The sequence below is a fragment of the Pleurodeles waltl genome, chromosome 3_1, assembly GCF_031143425.1.
Source record: "Pleurodeles waltl isolate 20211129_DDA chromosome 3_1, aPleWal1.hap1.20221129, whole genome shotgun sequence".
In the NCBI taxonomy this organism is placed as follows: domain Eukaryota; kingdom Metazoa; phylum Chordata; class Amphibia; order Caudata; family Salamandridae; genus Pleurodeles; species Pleurodeles waltl.
Window position 1 is genome coordinate 367,636,904 of NC_090440.1, and position 19,430 is coordinate 367,656,333.

Genomic DNA, 19,430 nt, shown 5'->3' on the forward strand with positions numbered 1-19,430 from the left:
AAATTAAATTGCTGTGCCACCCTCACCCTGTGGGTACAATTTATTTATGCTAAAGACATACATCATATAAAACACTTGCACATCATACATGTCATACTAGAATGATGGAAAAACATTTGAAAATTATCTGTGGCTTCCCCGACTTCTATAACACAGTAGTTCCAACCAAATCAATTGGGGGCCAAATTCATCCAAAGAAGTATAATCAAACCATGATTTCCAGGCTCAGTACCTTTCAAATAGCCTGGCTCACAATAGTCCTTCAAAAATTGCAACTTTGCAGTCAGGACTCCTTGATAACTTGTTGACGCGTTTCAGCCCATACAATTTCGGCCTCATCAGGACAGCGGAAGACAAGTAATGCTCATGATTTGTGCTGTATGGACTTGTTGCCTGTAACTCCAGAAGACCAATATAGAGCTGGCTGTATGCTGGACTTACTCCATCAAATCAGCAGTGGTGCATCTGTCACCACCAAGTACTCTGGGTAGAGGGGAGCAGCAGCCTGCTTTACTTTAGGATGTTCTCTGACAGCCACCACTGTAGATACTGTGCATTTTCTCTAGAAATCTGGATGGAGTCAGAGAGGCATCCTTGATGCTGGTCCCACTGGTATCTGAGGTTCCACTGCAATGCCCGTATGTCCACCTGGTATTCAGGATGATAAGAATGCACACTGCCAGGAGACCAAATCACAAAATCCATGATTCATTTCGAAAGATTGGAATCATAACCTGAATGACCAAGACAGAACAAAAGCCATGAATGCCACAGCATCTGCAAATGCAGCAGTGAATGGAAGCCTCTGTAAGGTGTCCAGGTGGAAATTCAGCTCATTGATGGTAAAACCGAACAGTGCCAAAGGTTTGTCTGTCACCCAGAGGAGAAGTACAACTAAGTGTAGGGCCTTTAGCAGGAGTACATGTAGTCTTGCATCTCAGAAGATAGGCCACACTCATCATCACTTTTGTAAACATATTAGGGGCCAAGGGAAGGCAGATGGGGAGCATGGTAAACTGAAATTGTTCCTGACCCACACTGAACCTCAGGTAGGGCCTGTGGAACTGCAGGATGTGTATTCAGAAATACGCTTCCTAAAAGTCTGAGGACCCCCAGCAAATCTTGTGGGCCCACAGCTGGCAGGATCTGAGCCAGTAGAAGCATTTTAAAACTGTCCTTCCTCAGAAAGACATTCAAAAAGCAAAAATCTGTTCGAGAACTCCATCCTTCATCTTCAGTAACATGACTAGCATCCTACCCCATCTCTCATTTCAATATCCACTCTATGGCACCCTTGAACAATAGAAGATGGATGACAATTTTGGAAACTTGCCCTGGTGCGGGAGGAAGGTGGGATGGGGAGGAGGTGAATGGCAGGGCACAGACCTTTTGTACAATCAGCAAAACCCAGATTTCTGACGCGAAGAATCTACAGTCTGAGAGGAAATGTTGTATCTTGCTTCCTACCAACATGAGTCAGAGAGGGGAAACTAAAGCAGCATGATAGCAGCGGCAGCACAGGTGGAAAAAGTGGAGGATTGATGTCTCTCCTGTTTTAAGCACTTTCTACTGGTGATATGGCTGCAGACTCTAAAGAGTTGTGGTGACTGCTGTGCCACAGGTTGAGAGGACTGGTGTTGTCTGTAAGTTAGCCCCCTATAATAGCCTCTCAGATTTCTGCATCAGTGAAGAAAATGCTTAGCTGGCATCTGTAGCCTCTAAGATCAAGCTGTGGCATTATTGTATTTGAATTGTTCTAGCAACTTTCCAGTCTTTTTTCCACATAGCCTAGAATCATCAAAGGGCATATCAAAAAGGACACTTGTGCGTCTCCAGAAAACCTGTTTGATCACATCCAGACTAACCTCCTAAGCACAATACTGGTGCCAATAGATTTTCTGATGCAGTCCATATCATCCAATCCTGCTTGGATCCCCTACTTGGCTATGTCCTGGCCGCCATGTATCATCTTAGGTAAGAGGTCCTGACGACCTCCAGGATAACCAGCAAGATGTCGCTGGCAATGTGCCATAGTTTAAGGGTGTACCTCCCCAGGAGGTAAATTGTGTTAAAGGATCTGAGAGCCAAACTGGAAGAAGAAAACATTTTCTTTCCAAAGGCATCAATTCTTTTCGATATCCTATCCAGACGATTTACTGACCATTCATTTTAATTAACCATGCTCGATGGGGTTTGAACAATCAGGCTGTCCAGGTTAAGGTGCTTGGGTGAGGAAGTGTAGGTCACGAGGTGCTGGTATATGATTCAAAAGGCCAGGGCACTCGTATGAAATAAGATAAGAGTCTGTATAGTTAGGTTCTTGGTCTTCGGAAAATCAATATATAATCCAAACAGAGTTAAAGTTCCGTGTCTTTATTCTTGTGCGAGGTTTTCATACATGTTCATCACATCAGAAAGATTCCATATGTGGTCATCACAACAACATCCAACAGCCAACACGTGTTTTGTCTCAGAGAAATTAATCTCATTGACTTCCTCAGGGCAAAATATAAGTAAGGTGTTAACATGAATAGATGGCTTATCCTAATCAAGTAAAACTCTTCAAGATAATGTACGATCAATAGAGAAAGAATAGTGGGAATCACGTGACGGGGCAAAACACTATTATCCCCGAGTCTTCATGAGGGAGTACTCATAAGTCAGCACGTATGGATCCAAAATCTTTTAGGGTGCGATCTATAAACAAAACAGTTCTTTTGGGTAAATTCTTGTGTTGGGGCGCTTTGTCTTGCTCCCGATAATTAAGCTGGCGTGTATGTAGAGAAAAAGGACGTGTAAGCCCTCCGTCTCATCTAGAGGTATAAGGTATAGAAGAGACACAGAGTAAGGTCTCAGGAGTGTGTATGAAACTCCTCGGCATGACGGGCTGGTATATGTTGCCTAACTACAGACCAAAAGACTGGTTGGCTGGAGCGTGGCTTAAACCAAGCGGCAAGAAGGTCATCAGTAAGAGCTTCATTAAACAGTGAGAAGGGCTCAGATAAAGTCGACCCTGGTTGAAGAATCTCAATCAATACATTTACTTTCTTCTCTATAATGTGCAACTGCATCATTGGTACTTCTGTTGCTCTTCTAAATACCACTATAAATAAAGGACTTTCTTTCACTGGTGGGCAAGGTAGCAAGCCTGCCTCTGTTTCAGGAGATGTGCCTTGCTCATATGCATTTTGTAGTTCAGCTTACAATGAATCAGTAGTGTAATGGGGTGGGGTGGATCTGTATTGCTCCTCAACATAAACAGTGTTCTAAAGGGCTCTGAGTAATACTCATAAGAGGAAGAAACTGTGGTAATACGTATCCATCACAAAAAAGAAGCATTGAAAGCTACAACTAGAGAAGACATTTCATTGGTTTGTAAACTCAAGATGAAAATGTCTTACCTAAAGTAGAACATCATTAAGAGCTGAACAAGCTCTGAATAACCATAATTCCTCACATATTTAGATGTGCTGATTGAGGCTGAGGAAGATCTTAGATTGGACTTCATATTTGCAGGTCTCATATATAACAATCCTCCTTTGACTACCTCCCGATATGAGCAATACACTCAAGCTCACAGGTGGACAACGAAAAACAAGAGGCAGAGATCGTCTAATTCTAGAAACCTCTAAAACCAGGAAAGACATAAAAACAAAGTAACCATTCCTATGGCTAATCCTTAGACTACGGTACTCTATCCCAGACAACAAAAGACTAAATACTAACCTTGCTACTTTCAGGACAGACTACAAAACACCTCTCTTCTAACTATACTTCCCCAGCTGATCCAAGGGGCTAATTTCACTCCATTTTCTCTTGCAACACTCCACTGTGCACTTGTTACCTGTAAAATGCTCTGTTATCTGTTGGCTATGTTTGCACTATAAAAATACTTTAAATGAATAAATATTAAAGTGGAGATTTTAATGTCACACAGAATAGAACAACAAGTATATGTACATGAGTGTGGTTATACAGGAGACGCTATCAGCATAGAAAACAAAGTGACTATAAAAAAATATAAAAAAAAGGTTTTTCACACTTAAGACCCTTAATAATGGAGTGTTGAGCTCAAACCCAGAAGGGGAAGGACAGTTTTTTTACACTGTTACTCAAACAATGATGTAAGATTATCTTAACTATCTCTCTGTTGCAACAGAGGATCACATGTTTTTCCACACAAGTATGCTGATTATATATCAAAAAACAAAAAAGATCCTCAAAATTCTAGCTCCTAATGATCATTTACATTGCTAAACTTCAATTATAAAATACTGACCAATGTTAAAAAATCACACAGCTTCGAGAGCAGTTAACCTTATCCATTCAGATGAAAATAAATGTATTATTTATAGGTAGCTGTTGCCTACTATAGCCTTAGAACCCGCCGTAGCGGGCTCTACCGGCTATTAAAGGCCCACTCCCCGCGTTAAATGCCCGAGCTGAAGGCGAGGGCATTTAACAAGGGAGAGGGAGTTTAATAGCCGGTAGAGCCCACTACGGCGGGTTCTAAGGCTATTAGAACATTCTGCCACACAGGGCAGAATGTTCTATTAAAAAAAAAAAATGTTCACGGAGCCCGAGGGGATTTAAATCCCCTTGGGCTCCGTGAGGCTTTGTTCACAGCTGTTGCTGTGAACAAAGCGAACATTGGAATGTTGGCGCTGCGGGCTTTTACCGGCCAGTAAAAGCCCGCAGCACTCCATTGTTTTCAATGGAGCCCCCAGCATTCCAATGTTCTAATACAGATTTTGTCACAGAAGCCATTGATGGTTCATCTTCTTTCACCTGCTGATCCCTGCCCCACCATGTGTTAATCATAACGGCAGAAGTATTTATTCTGTGGGTAAACTGGCTGCTTAATGAGTGGCTGGCTTTTGCAATGGTTCCCACAGGGTGGAAACAGGGAAAGATTCTTCCATACCTGAAGAAGCCTTCAGCCCACTCCAATCTGCTGAGTAACTATAGGCCCATTTCCCTGCTGCCTGCAGTCTCTAAGATCTTTGAGAAATCAGTCAACAGGCAACTCTCCTGTTATTTGGAGACTACTGGTCGCCTTCATTCTAGTCAGTCTGGTTTCAGGCAGAATCGGACTACTGAGATGGCCTTACTCAAGATGGTGGAACAAATCAAAGACACTCCAGATGCCAGGGGCAAGGCTGTGCTGCTTTTGTGAGAGCTGTTGGCTGCTTTTGACATGGTACCCCATTCATTCCTGTTGAATCGCTTTCTAAAGATTGGCGAAATGAGTATGACCTTCAGGTGGCTGACCTTCTTAGATAATAGAGAACAGAAGGATTGGCTTCCCCCATTTGCTTCTGGCAATAAGGCAATTTCAGTCAGGGTCCCTTAGGGCTTTGCCTTAGCCCAACTTTGTTTAATGTCTATCTTACACCTCTCGCTTCTGTGATTGAGTCTTTCGGTGCCAAGATTTTATCATATGCAAATGACACTCAAATTCTCTTTTTTTCAGGGGATGAGGAAGATCTTGTCTATGACTCCATCAAGTCATACCTTACTGCCGTGTTTGACTGGTTGCATCAGAAACAACTGATGAGCAATACAGATAAAACTGAAGTACTCTTTTATGACACTGTGGCATCTACCAACTGGTCAGCAGGTTGGCCAGGTGGATTTGCGCTGCCTGTGTCTTTTACGGAGACAGCCAAGAACCTAGGAGTCAAGTTTGACAACTGCTTAACTTTCCAACCTCAGCTTAGCGCAGTGACAGGAATGTGTTTTGCGATCCAGCAGTCATTGAATACGGGAAAACGGTTATCCATGCTCTGATAATCTCTCGCCTGGACTACTGCAAAGCTCTGTATCTTGGACTTCTGGATTGCGCCATTCACAGACTTCAAATGATGCAAAATGCTGCAGCATGACTCCTATTGAATTTGCCATTAAGGAACAAGGATTTCTAAGCATCTTCCTTGCACTGGCTACCGGTAAGGAAGATAACTCTGTTGAAAACATTGTTGATTTTTTGTGCCTTGCACAACAGTGGTACAAGTTACCTGGCCTCCGGTGTCCATTTTTACAACTCTGCCAGGAATCTTCAGTTCTCGCATTTGGCCTTAGCGAGAGTGCCAAGAGTGGGGAGGGCAAGGACTGGTGGACGCTCTTTTTCCTTTCTCGGCCCCTCCATATGGAATACTCTCCCTCTGCATCTGAGGCAGGAAAGTTCAGAACTTTATTTTCAAGGATGCACAAAAGGTATTAAACCTCGTGAGCTGTGACTTTCACTGTGCAGTACAGGTCACCTGGTTGATTTTGACCTTAAATTCTGAATCGTCCGCATCTACTGTGATGAACTAGATTAAGAATCTTCCAATCTCAAGAGCAATAAAATATAGCACACACTTTAGCAATAATTAAGAAATATACAGCTCTGGGAAGTTACAGGGTGAATTTAACTAAAACTGAAGTTTTGTTTATAATACAGATGCTCAAGTTTTTCCAAATACATTGTGGCACAGATACAAGACAATTCTAAGAGGTAGTTCAGAATGAGTGTTTCAGGGTATTATAACGATCTCTAGGACTTCAATTATGGATCACTTATCAAGAAAGTAAAGGAACAGCTATCAATAACTGGTAGAGTATCATTGATGAAAACAAATACACTTCCGTTTTTTCTCAACACTTCCTTGCATACTAAATGAGCATTTTTTAAGCAAACAGAGGTCCTGTTTGGGAAAATAAGCAACCTAGAATTAGTTTAGAGGCATCTCAGATTCCACAAGATACAGGTGCCTGGCACTGCCAATCGAATTTTGATCATAATTTGCATCAGCACATACAGTACCATAAATTACTTTTTTGTGGTACACAACAGGAGCATGCTTTCGATATTTTTTACCCATCATATGTAAAAGGAAAATGGAATCTAAGTACCATAAAATATACGAAAAATACATAAACCAAAAACTAGTTTGCTATCGAACCACAATGCAAGGCCTTGTAGCTTAAGTGTCAACAATACATGAATGTTTACCCTAAATTACATTGAGCATCAGCAAAAAAACAAGGTGGAAAAATAACTGGATTAGTGAAAGCTGGGGACTAGTTCATCCACGTGCTGATTACAACCTGGCAAACAATTGGGGTAAGAGTAGAAGGAAATGAAGGATGTTTTTTATTCTCTTATCGCCAGATTATCGACATACGTCAGAACTACTATGTAGGAACTTTGGAAGGTACCAGAGTAATAATTAGCAAATAATTTAAGAAACAAAACTTATTTTAAAGGCATTCGATAATTGGCAATGTATATTAGGAATACCCAAACGAACAAGTAAATTACCTTTATTAACACAACACTTTCTGGTCAATACTCCAAACACAGATTCCATACTCCCTCAGGGATCAAACTGGATGGGGAAAACTTTTCCACAGAAGGGCTCCTGAGCACCACTAGATGACACTGTCTAGCTCCGTACTGAATTCATACCAACCAGGGCACAAAACGTGAAGCAATGTTGCTAACAGTGTGCTGAATACTAACTTGAAACCTTTTTTAGATGTTAACAGGTCACCCCACAGAATGGGAAGATGACAGGGCAGTTAGGAATCTGTGGTAAGATTAGAGTTTCCAGCATTAATGAAGGTAACTTGTTCTTCTGATAAAAAACATCTACCTGCAGAACACTCACCTTAGAACAGATACTAAAGACGGTCCTCCCCAGTTGGAGTGGAGTGGGCTCAGATCAAAAAGTCTTGCAGGACAAAACGCTATTTCCACCTGACGTGGCTATCAAGGCAATAGTGCTTTGTGAACGTTTGCATTGACTCCCACATTGCAGCATGGCAGATGTCAAAGACAGGCACTATGTGTGCCAGTGCAGATGTAGTAGCCTTAGGTCTGCTGGGATGGGACCTCAGACCTTCCGAAGGCTGTTTGTGGGCAGTGAATAGCAGGTATTATTGGAGAGAACTACCCCAATTTAATAAGGCCCTTTCTCTGCTCCAAGACCCCTGCAAAAAGCTGATCGTTCACTCAGTGGTCCTTGGTACTATCACGTGTGTCAGGTCTTTAATAAATCTCATCATAACAAGTGATTTAAGAAAGAAAGAGAGGTCGGCAAACACAGAAAGGCCAAAGGGGCAGACACATAGGGGGTTATTCTAACTTTGGAGGAGTGTTAATCCGTCCCAAAAGTGACGGTAAAGTGACGGATATACCACCAGCCGTATTACGAGTTCCATAGGATATAATGGACTCGTAATACGGCTGGTGGTAAATCCGTCACTTTTCCGTCACTTTTGGGACGGATTAACACCTCCTCCAGAGTTAGAATAACCCCCATAATCTTTACCACTCACCTCCTCAAAGGCCAAAAGCACGTAAGGCAACTTCACTTGTAAGGGATCAGTACAGCCAGCGCCATGCCAGGCTACAAATTTTACACAGCTACCCGCGTAAATTAATTTTATGGAGGGATGCTTGGAGGCAAGGATGATAGCCAGCACTTCAGGCAGCAGATAGAATACAGTTAGTTGCTGCTGCTTAATTGGCATGCAAGTAGATGTAGTTTGCGCAGATTAGAGTGGAGGACCCAGCACTGCTGTTGAGGCAGGAGGTCCTGGCAAAGTGGCAGCCTGATCGGAGGATACATAACTCATGCCCATAAGGGTCTAGTAGTACAGTCTCCAATCTAGAACCACTTGGATGACTTGGCCCATTTGCTTCTTTTCCTTTTCAGAACATGAGGCAGGGGTGGGAAGGAGTGCAGTGTTCCATTCCAGCCGGACAAATCTAACGAGTGATCTTGCAGAAAGGCCAATGCACACACCTATCAATACGGTGCATTCTTGCCGCAGGTTGAAAATTCTAGCTAGGGTTCTCCCCAATATTGGAAGATGACCTGCTCCAAATCGGAATAAAGTTGACCCTTGTGATTTGCCAGGCACCGCCTGCTCACTTCATCTGTTGTGGTATTCAGGGAACCTGTCAGGTGGTTGGCAATCAGGAAAATTCCCTGGTTCTCCAACCACCTCCAGAAGCGAAGAGCCTTTGAGACACAGGACCCAGGACCCTACTCCACCTCGCTGTTTGCAGTACTACATTGTAGTGGTGTTGTTCATGTGAACCTGCACCTGCTTCTTCTTGACGGACACCAGAAAAGCTTCAGAGTCATATGAATGCCTCAATTCCAGATGTACATCTGTCCCTCTTCAGGAGACCCCAGACTCCTAATATCCACCTACCCTGCATAGTGTCCCACACCCGGCAAGAATGCATCCATCACCACTATCAGCTCTGTGTGGGGAAGAGAGAGGGGTCTGCCACTAAACAAACTGCATGTGAACAGCCACCAGTGCAAATTTTGACCCGTCTCCTTCGAGACCTGGATGGCAATGGTCCGATTGCCTTGATGCTTGGCCCACTGGAACACCGCTAATAAGGAGGATGCAGTAAGCCAAAAGGTCAAAAAGTTTCAGAGCTGCTCTCAATGTGATGGAGAAATTAGCCTAAAACATTGCAATCATAGCAGAATCTTCGATATTCGATGCGGAGGGAAAGCCCTGAACTCTACTGTGTCCAGGATTACTCCTATGAATCAAAGCCTTTGTGAAGGATTGAGGTGGGACAACAATGTCAAAAGGTTTGTCATCGTCCAGAGGTGGAACACTACTTACTGTGGTGAGCCCATCTGCAGCAAACAGTCTTTGAGGTACAGAAATCCTGATCCTCCTAACATGGGCAGCAGCCACTGCCATCACTTTCATGAACAGTCAAGGGGTGCTAGGGAGGCGGAAAGGGAGCAGAGCAATTTGAAAATGGGCTTCAGCAGCAGATAATATTTGTGGGTTTGCCGGACAGGTATATGAAAATGTACAACAATCACAGTGATCACAAATTAAGCCGGCTCCATGAAACCACCCACCAAAATCTTTACTCACCCTGCTTCCCCACAACTCTTTGAACTCAACTGCTATAGTATCACAAAGAGGGGGCTCTAACAGTCGAGAGGAGTGTGAGAGAGGCCGCAGTGGAATAGACCGAGGTAGAGGTGAAGTACAGGATGGTGCAACAGCTGCCAGCTGAAGTATAGGAAGCAAAGGGAGTGCCTGCCAAACTGTCGCTTGTAACCGGGCTCCAGCATTGCCAGGGGCAATCTAGAGTGAAGGCCTGAACCTTTTCCAACCTCAAATCCCACCCCTTGTGGAGAAGGCATGCAGGACTCCAAGCCACCACTCTCTGAGGCCTGGCCACAAGGATGAAGCCTTAAAAGGTGACATTGATGGCAGCTGGAGAGAACAGAAACTCAAATGTAAGCAGGAAGCTAAAGTAACATACTGACTCTCCGGTGAGCCAGATTAGTGACTACTGCACCCTGAGGTCCAACCCCCGGACTCCTATTGAGCGAAAGATTGAGGTGAGAACTTGGTGAGGCTAACCGGATCACAAAAGGAGGGGTCACAGAGGGCCGGGCCTAGAAAGGAGACAGGAACGATTAGCTGTGGTGCGGCACAGGTTATTGATCCCCATTAATCACAAAAGGGACAGACAGAAGGTGCAGACCATTGGGAGGGGAGACAGGTGTAGCGTCTGGTGAGAGGCCAAAAATAGCGTGAAAGCAGGTGTATGAGCAAAGCCCCCTGGCTGTCTCCCTGACGAAACCTGTGTCTGGGAGCAAGTGCAGATATTGGGGGCGAGACATGAGGTCTGGGAGAATGCTGGAAGACACTACTGAACACAACAACTTTGGAGGCTAAGGCATACCACTCCAAGAGCAAGATACATGCAGAATAGATGCATGGTCTGACCAGGGTGGTGAGTGAAGGCTGAGCTCACAGAGTAGAGGTTGAACCTTTTGAGTAGAGCTCTGGGATGCAAAGACAACAGTCAATGGGTAAACCAATTATTTATAGGTGGCCCTTGTATGTCAAATAACTAGCCCGGTGACTGATATCTGATGCATTGGTTTTGTTATTTTTGTGTTAGTTACCATTTGAAGGAGGGTTTTTAAAATTAACCCTGTTATTAGTAAAAGTAGTCCAGTTAATTTCTAATGCATGAGGTAGGGAGAGTTTGTTCGTCAAGTGTGTTAAGTATCAGAATATTCTTTAGGGTGGTAGTTAAATGGGGCTTTATGCATGTTAACTAATATTGGTTATGTATATTATATACAGGTAGTAGTGGTATGACTATTGCACCTTTGATTAGCTGGAAAACAATAGCAGTGGGTAAAGTAATTCAGAACAAATATAGTCCATATGGAGCTCATTGGTATTCCTGTCCTACTACCCAAGGCATGGACATCAGTGGCCCCCTCAGAATCCACTGTAACTCAGTCCAGACGTACTCAATTCGGCCCAACTTGAGTTTTAAATACAAATAATAAGGGCACGTAGAAACTAGGTAAAATCCAAACCTTTTATTGACATGTGGAGAGATCACGTCTTCAGAATGTACACATTCTTTCATCTACAACAGACGTGCTTCATCACACTGGTGACTTTTTCAAGGCTGTGAAAGTACATAAAAGAACTCCTCACAAAACTCGTACCTCTTTCCTCCCCAAGGTGGTGACCCCATTTCATCTGGGTCAGAACATCACCATGCCCAACTTCTTTGCTCCACCACATCTCTCTAAAGAAGAGGATCAACTCCACCAGCTGGACCCAAAATAGTGTTGTCGTTCTACCTTGACCGCAAAAAAGAGTTCCAAGTGGATGACCAATTCTTTGTGAGGTACGTGGGAGCAAAGAAGGGTTGGGCAGTGCAGAAGCAAACCATTTCGCGCTGGGTTGTTCTCTGCATCAATATCTGCTACACATTGGCCAGGAAGCAGCCTCCTGAGGGCTCATTCTACCAAGGGCAAAGCTGCTACCACTGCGCTATCTCGGGACATTTCAGTCCTGGATATCTGTCAGGCAGCAACATGGGCATCCTTGCACACGTTTGCAAAAAATTACTGCCTGGACAATCAGGTACGGAGAGACAGACACTTTGCTCGTTCAGTCCTACAGGACTTTTTAGTGTAAGGAGAGGTATCCACAGCCCACCGCCAGGAGGTTATGGCTTGGGTATCTATTCTAAGGTAAGGAATCTGCAGCTAAAAGTCTCGATCAGATGTTACTTACCTTCGGAAACTCATTATCTGGTAGAGACTCCATCTAGCTGCAGATTTCTTACACCCACCCACGCCTCGCCGTTCTGCAGATATGTCTAGTAGGGTTAGGGTTTATTCCTTTTAGGGCCCTAGTTTTGCACAGACGAACTGTTGGTTGTATCCATGACTCTGTGGTTCTGGCGTATGCGCACCGGGGTGGTGCCTTTTTAGGCAACAGTGATGTCACAGACTGCTCCAATGGTGCTGACCATGCCACGCGGAGACGAACAACGCATGTGGATCCGAACAACGCCACCCGATGGCGCTCGCAGGGTACTGCTCAGCATAAAAATCCAGATTCCAAGCTGATGTCAGGAAATTCTAAGGTATGGAATCTGCAGCTGGAAGTCTCTATCAGATATAATAAATACCCCTAACCACAAAAAGTAATCCAGTAACTGAAAGCAACTCAATTGAAAACCTACCAAGGAAGTAGGCAACCCTTTTCCCCTCCGGCGGTACTGTTGTCACTTCAAGGTGCGTAGTTTGACCTAATTGGATTTCTTAAAATGCTTTTCTTTTCCTTCTCCTTTTCTTTACCTCACAATTTTCAAATAATCTTGGTTCCAATTTTCAGTGTCTTGCGAGGACCATGTCTTAGACAGTATTCATCTATGGTCCGTCAGGCTGTATGTTTAACAATTTTGGAGTCCTTTTTATTTTTTTCATTATGTTCCATTGTGTTTTGTAGGTACTTTTTGACATATCCCTAGTAACCAACCCCCCCACTTGTTCTTTAGTTAAGCGTTGATTTTTCTGTGCCGTCTGGAAGGTGTACAGTGTTTGCTGAGTCACATCAAAACACGCATCTGCACAAGATTTAAGTCAGTATAGGACCATTTAAGGTCACCAACACATGGTACAACAGGTCAAACATCATCTGTGTAAAGGACTAAGGAAAAGTGAAGTACACACATACTGTTAATGAGAGTTAATTGCTAGGACAGGAAATCAAAAATTGTATTTGTACATAATACACAGTAAATATGATTTTGATATGATGTGTTTTTTCTATTTTTAACAAAATTCTATATTGACAATTGTTGGATACGGTTGATGTACAGAAATATTATGTCAAGGTGTGTATCGGGGTATGAAAGGTATGAATGAGAATGTGTATTTTATGAGGGGGCTGTTGGGTGTGATGTGAGGAGGCGTTGATGCATCTGATTTTGTGACTACATTTATTTGTGTAAGAAATTAACATATCGAACTAATAAGAATAATGTGTGACTAAGATGAGTCCTTTTTAAAATAATCAAATTGTGTCCTAATAAATTAAGTGGAATCATGTTTTTAATACATATAGTGGTCTCCACATGAATTGTGTTTATTGAAAGAGCATTTTGATTATGTTGACGATTTTTCATTAATAAGAGGAAGCGGAAAAACTGACTATTAAATTTGCATTTGGGGCCTATTCAAGCAGACTCTACCAATGATTCGAGGAAAGCAGCGTTGAAACCCTGAGAGGATGTCTTAGTGGATTACCCGTTCTTGGGGGATGGAGGGTCAGCAACAAGCAGCAACTGGCCACACACACACAAGAGTTTCATTTGACTGATTGCCTCCTGGTATATCATGGCAAAAGAGAAGGTGCTCTCATTAGACAAAAAAGGTACTCTGGACATGTTTGCACATACTGGAAGTACCACTCAGCAGCACAATCTGAAGATGACAGATAACTTGCTGGGAGGTGGCAAAGCGACTTATGCGACTATCTGCCTGTGTCAAACCGTGCCACTATCACTCCGTCATGCAGCAGAACAAAATTGGAGCTGTTGGGACATACATTATGTTGCTGCGGCAAGACCTCTGACAGGTAGTAGACAGAATTGCGGAAGCAGAGATTTGAGTGTCTGGGATTGAGGACACAGTGACAATGATGCAGCAAACTTTATCTAAGTTGCTGTCGATGTTCAGGGAGCTGGCAGCAAGGGTGAAGAACGCAGACTGGAAAATTTGCAGCCTGAATATTCGCTATCTCATCCTCTACCCTGCCAAGCTAAAGGGCATCTTTCAGTCTTGCACCCACTTCTTTGAGATACCTGAGGAGGTGCGCGGAGGAGAGGGTTGCAGCTCCACATCTGCAGACTCTCAGGGGTCACAAAGTAAGTCCAGGAATCATCCTTGCAACAGAAGTTCACAATAATCTCGTCATGTTAGGCCTAGGGCATGAAGGTCCAGAAGGAAGACAATCGGAGCAAGACAGAAGACAGAGAGATGGTGGTAGAAGGAGCAGAAGAAGGCCCCAAACCGTTAAACCTGTTGTCATCATGAATCAGAAACCTTCCCTGATGATTGAATTGGTGTAGTCCTCCTTTCTCTATTTCCCCACCTCCTAAATAGACAAAATTATGGCCCATATTTATACTTTTTTAGAGCCGCATTTGGGTCAGTTTTTGACACGAAAGCAGCGCAAACTTACATTTTGCGCCAATTTTGTGTCAAAAACTGACGCAAATGCGGTGATAAAAATTTATAAATATGGGCCTATGTATGCATGTACGCCATGTGGAGTAGCTAGAAGAAAGTAATACAGAGATTTGAATAATGGTGGAGTAGGCTGCAGAGTCCTGGGTCAGAGGCACGCTCCCAGGGTTTGTTTCCTTTCCCTTTGGTTTCCTTTTAGAAGGATCGCTGATGATATGTCTAAAGAAAACTGCTGCATCTGTGTACACCTGCTTTGATTTCCTGTTTGTTATGGGTACGTTTATGCCCTTATGCCTTACTTGCTCAAAAACGAAATAAATTTCACAAAAACGAGAAGTATTAATCAGAATGTTTCTGCTCAAATGATTAACAAAATCCTAGAAAATGATTTACAGGTTAATTCGAAGACCTGAAAAGAGGTCTGTAATAGAACTAAAAGGTCCCAAGAGGTGCCAACTATCGTAGGATACAGCTCTGTCTCATGAATAGTTTCTAAACCTAATCGGAATCTAGCAAACTAATGGCCAGGATGCAAAGGAATAGGTGACTGAATGTATATGAAATAGGTACCTCCGATATTGAAGCAATATTAGCAATATGTAATTTCTTATGTTAGCAACTGTTTCGGATTTAAAATAAATGTTGGCCCCTTATTCTCAATGCTGGATAGTGCCGCACATTAGATTTCTCCCAAGAGATGTATGTAAATTGTGGCTTGTAGCCTTGGTGATAGATCAGTAATCATCGATTTATACAAAACTAATGAGCCACCTGAATTTGAAATATTAATGGAAAAATTAAAAAGATTTTTCTAAAAAGGGGTACAGAAGAGGTGTATTACAAATCATGGGTGTGGTCGGCAAAATGGTTAAACAGTTCCCCAATAGGTATTTCAAGAGGTGAAGTGTGAAGAATGTCATCCACTCAAGAGGAAGTGTGCAGAATGTCAGCCGCTAGCATGCTTTATGAATTGGATGCAATGACTGAAATCCCTGAAATATATTTTTCAGAAAAATTGTAATATTTACCAAAGAAGTATCCTTTGCTGATGAAAAAAAAATATCAATAAGCATCAGATCACACCAACCCACAGATAAAAACCATTACATCACACCCATGAACACATATAATGGAGATCTCCACCATCACAAACATACAAAACTCCAGCACCCACATACACATTGGGAGGAAGGTGTGCTCAATTGCTGCCTTTCTTATTATTGTTTTGTATATGTAAGAGACTTTTGCACAACTGTTGCTTCACATAAGTGTAGTAAGCGCTATACAAATGCTGTAATACAATACCTGTGCTATATGTGTGGTTAGTATGTGTGATCAAGTATGCACTGGTACTAGCTGTGATGTACCTTGTGTGTTTCAGTGAAGTAATCTTTCAATGCCACTGCTGCCACACGCCCTTTTCCGCATGGTAGGGAAGCTTGCACCTCTGCTGCCAATACTGTAACAGTATTTGTGAAAACTTTTCACTATACCAGAACATAAGGTGTTGTCAATGGTTGCTTGAATTACATTTTAGTTAACCGCTAAGCTCCAATATGATATATTTCTAAACAACAACATACACATCCGTCCATATCACATACAAAAGTACCATAATGGCATGCAATTCCACTGAGGAGTCTAAGGATTACATAACATTTTTTCTCTTACTAACCTTGAACAGAGCATCTTTCAGACTCTGAAGAGTTGTTCCCACCTTTAAATCATTTATAGTACTGAACCAATCAAACAATACAATATAATCCACATGTCCTCTTGTTCGCCACACTTCTTTGGACTTCTCTGGCAGTTTAGCTTCAATCCAGCTTGCAGTGACTCTAAAAATATGTATGTACATTTATATCGCTGCATTACAAAAATGTCCATAAAAAAAAACAAAAGAACAAGAAAACCATTTCATATACTTTTCATAAAGTAGTACAAAATCAATAATTTTACAGTTCCACAAACTAATAGTAGTATATATATTTATACAAATGCGTGTGTTACACCTGTCAGCCATAGGGTGGTCTTTCCCCAAACGTTTTGCCTTACTCATCCACATTTTGCTTGCCTTAGGACCCTGGGCACTTTACCGTTGGTAACCAGTGCTAAAGTGCTTCTTCTCTAAACTTGGTGAAATTGGCATGTACCTAATTATAACATTTAATTTACGTGTAAGGACTGAGTAAAGTTGTGCTACATGTACATGTAGCACATGTACCCAGCCAGGACTTGTAAATTAAATGCTACCAGTGGACCGGCAGCACTGATTTTGCCACACACTTAAGTGACCCTTTAAGGCTGTCTCGGGCCTGCCACTGCAGCCTTTGTGTGCAGTTTTTAACTGCCATTTCCACTTGGCAAAATTAACCTTTTGCCAGGTCCAAACCTTCTTTTTTAATACATATAAGATACCTTTAGAGTATGCCCTAAACAGCCCATAGAGCAGAGTGCAGTCTACTTAAAAGGTTGGACAAGTACTTTTAACTTATACATGTCCTGAGACTAAAAAACATTTTTCGCTATTGGAATGCCTGCCTCTCCCATAGGCTAACACTGGGTTACCTCATTCCATTTAATAAGTGATAACTTTAAATTGGGAGCAGGTAGGAATGTCTAGTTTGTTCTCTAAAGAATTGTAATTTAAACCTCTCTTTAATGGTGAAGTTTGATTTTAAGGCGCAATTCCGGAAATGCCACTTTTAGAAAGGTAGCATTTTCTTGTCCCAACCATTTGTTGCCTGTAGCCTGGGCCAAATGACAGATGTAACTAGCAGTTGGTCTTTGTGTATTGCTCCCAGACACTGAGACAAAGGGAGAATAGGTGGTGGCAGGGCCATCTCAGACTTGGTAAGGAGGAGCTGTCACCTACCACACTTGCACATCACAAAGGCTCTGCCTCAGCACACTTACAAAGGTGTTCATCTCAGTCTATTGTGCACCCAGACAAGTTGAGGCCAGGGAAGGGAGGCAGGGGATCCCGAACACCTCTGGGGGTGGAAACCTTCTCCTACCTTAAAGCTGCCACCAAGTATAAATATTGGACCCCCAGACCCAACTCTTTAGTACACCTCTTGACGTGTGGAAAATTCAGAATGACTGCTGTGCTGCTCTACAAGAAGAACTGCTACATTGCTGCCTGAGTGAGAAGGACTTAACCTGCATATTGATCCCAGGAGTGATTCCAAGGGCTAGTTGGCTGGCGTCAGGGACAGTGAAGGCTCCAACCATACTGAACCCAGCACCTGTACTCTGCTTATTGTGAGTCTTGCCTTCCCAAGTGGTGCCAACCCAGGCATGGACTCTTGGAAATGAGTCTGAGGGTGCACTACCAGCCCAGCTGTGGTTTCTTGGGCAGAACTGATGCAGTGTGCTGCATTTTCCAACGCAGGACCAAGCATCACAGCCTGCAGCTACTCAAAACTGCTGCTGCAAAACGCATCCCCATTGTACAACTTCGCACTGCAAGCCCTCGTCAACAGCATCCTCGACAACGACACAGGAACTCTCATTTCAAGCCACACTGATGGCTCCATCAGAACAGCCGCTGCGAGATTCATCTCCGAGGCAGGACCTCCCATTTGCTTCTTACAGCCCCCCCGGAACCACTGCTGCGCAACACTCCGCTACTAGGATTTAAGGTACTTTGTTCAGTGGGTCTAACTTGGTCCCTCTACTTGGCCTGATCTCCATAGCAGTTTGCCTGAACTTGTGATTTTGCCCTGGTCTGGCGCAACAAAGATAATTACAATTAATACTTTGTGCTTCTAAGCACCATTTTTACTAAAACCTTTAAAATTGCATATCCCCTAGTTTTTCACTAACTGGACATGTACAATTTAAAAGTACAGGTCCAACTTTTCAAATACATTGCACCCTGCCCTATGGGCTCCTTAGGGCCTATGCTAAAGGTGACTTGTATGTATTAAAAAGGAAGGGTTAGGTCTCACAAAAGATTTATTTTGCCAGATCAAAATGGTAGTTTAAAACTGCATGCATGGGCTGCAATGGCAGGCCTGAGACATGAAGGCTACTAAAGTGGGTGAAACAATGTGTGTGGCAGGTCGACAAATAACATTTAATTTACCAGCCCTGCGCATATGCTGTACCACTTTACCAGAGACTTACAAGTAAATTACATGTATCAACTGGGTGTAAACCAATTTCACTATGTTTTAGGGAGTGAGCATACCTACTTAGGACTGCTTAGCAGCAGTAAAGTGCAGAGTCCTAAATTGAACAGAAGAACAAGATCAGCAAAAGTGGGGGAGAAAGGCAAACGATTGGGAGAAGACCACCGTTAAGGCTAATAGGTCTTACACTTTGCATTAAAAAAAAGAAACTTTAGAAATTCACTGAAAATACCAAATGTTAAACGGACGTTATAATTTGGTGAAAATGACTGTTAATACATACTGTTTTAAATAAACAAAACCACTAAAGTTCACAAATTATAATTATCTCAAGCAACTATAACTCATGCCCTAAAGTAGCTATAATTCACACCCTTGCCATGCACTGCTTGTGAACTTAAATATTACATCCCCCATTACATGTTCTATTAAATCATTGATAACATAATTAAAACATTTGAAATTACATCATTGATGAGAACACAGTTCATGGTGGGGGCGTTCTAATGTAATCCAACATCATACTGCAAAAGAATCAAAATTCAAATATATAATCAACGTGTAGAGCAAGCTCTGTTTATAATCTAGTGCAAGTCACAAAAATGACCTAGATGTATGTCTCTATCTCTAAATATATATCTCACCGTACTTTACGGATTGCCATGCAAGGTGATTATGAATTGGGCTTTCGTGACAAAATCAATATGGCATCCATTTTAAAGTTACTACATTTAATGCT

General features: G+C 42.6%; 1 protein-coding gene across 1 annotated transcript in view; it reads right to left on the reverse strand.

Annotated features, from left to right (window-relative positions):
- Window positions 1-19,430, reverse strand: part of USP8 (ubiquitin specific peptidase 8) — a 488,166-nt gene that overhangs the window by 259,877 nt on the left and 208,859 nt on the right. The window contains exon 7 of the mRNA XM_069222544.1: window positions 16,231-16,393. Coding sequence (XP_069078645.1) covers window positions 16,231-16,393 — 163 coding nt within the window. The remainder of the gene's footprint in view (window positions 1-16,230; window positions 16,394-19,430) is intronic.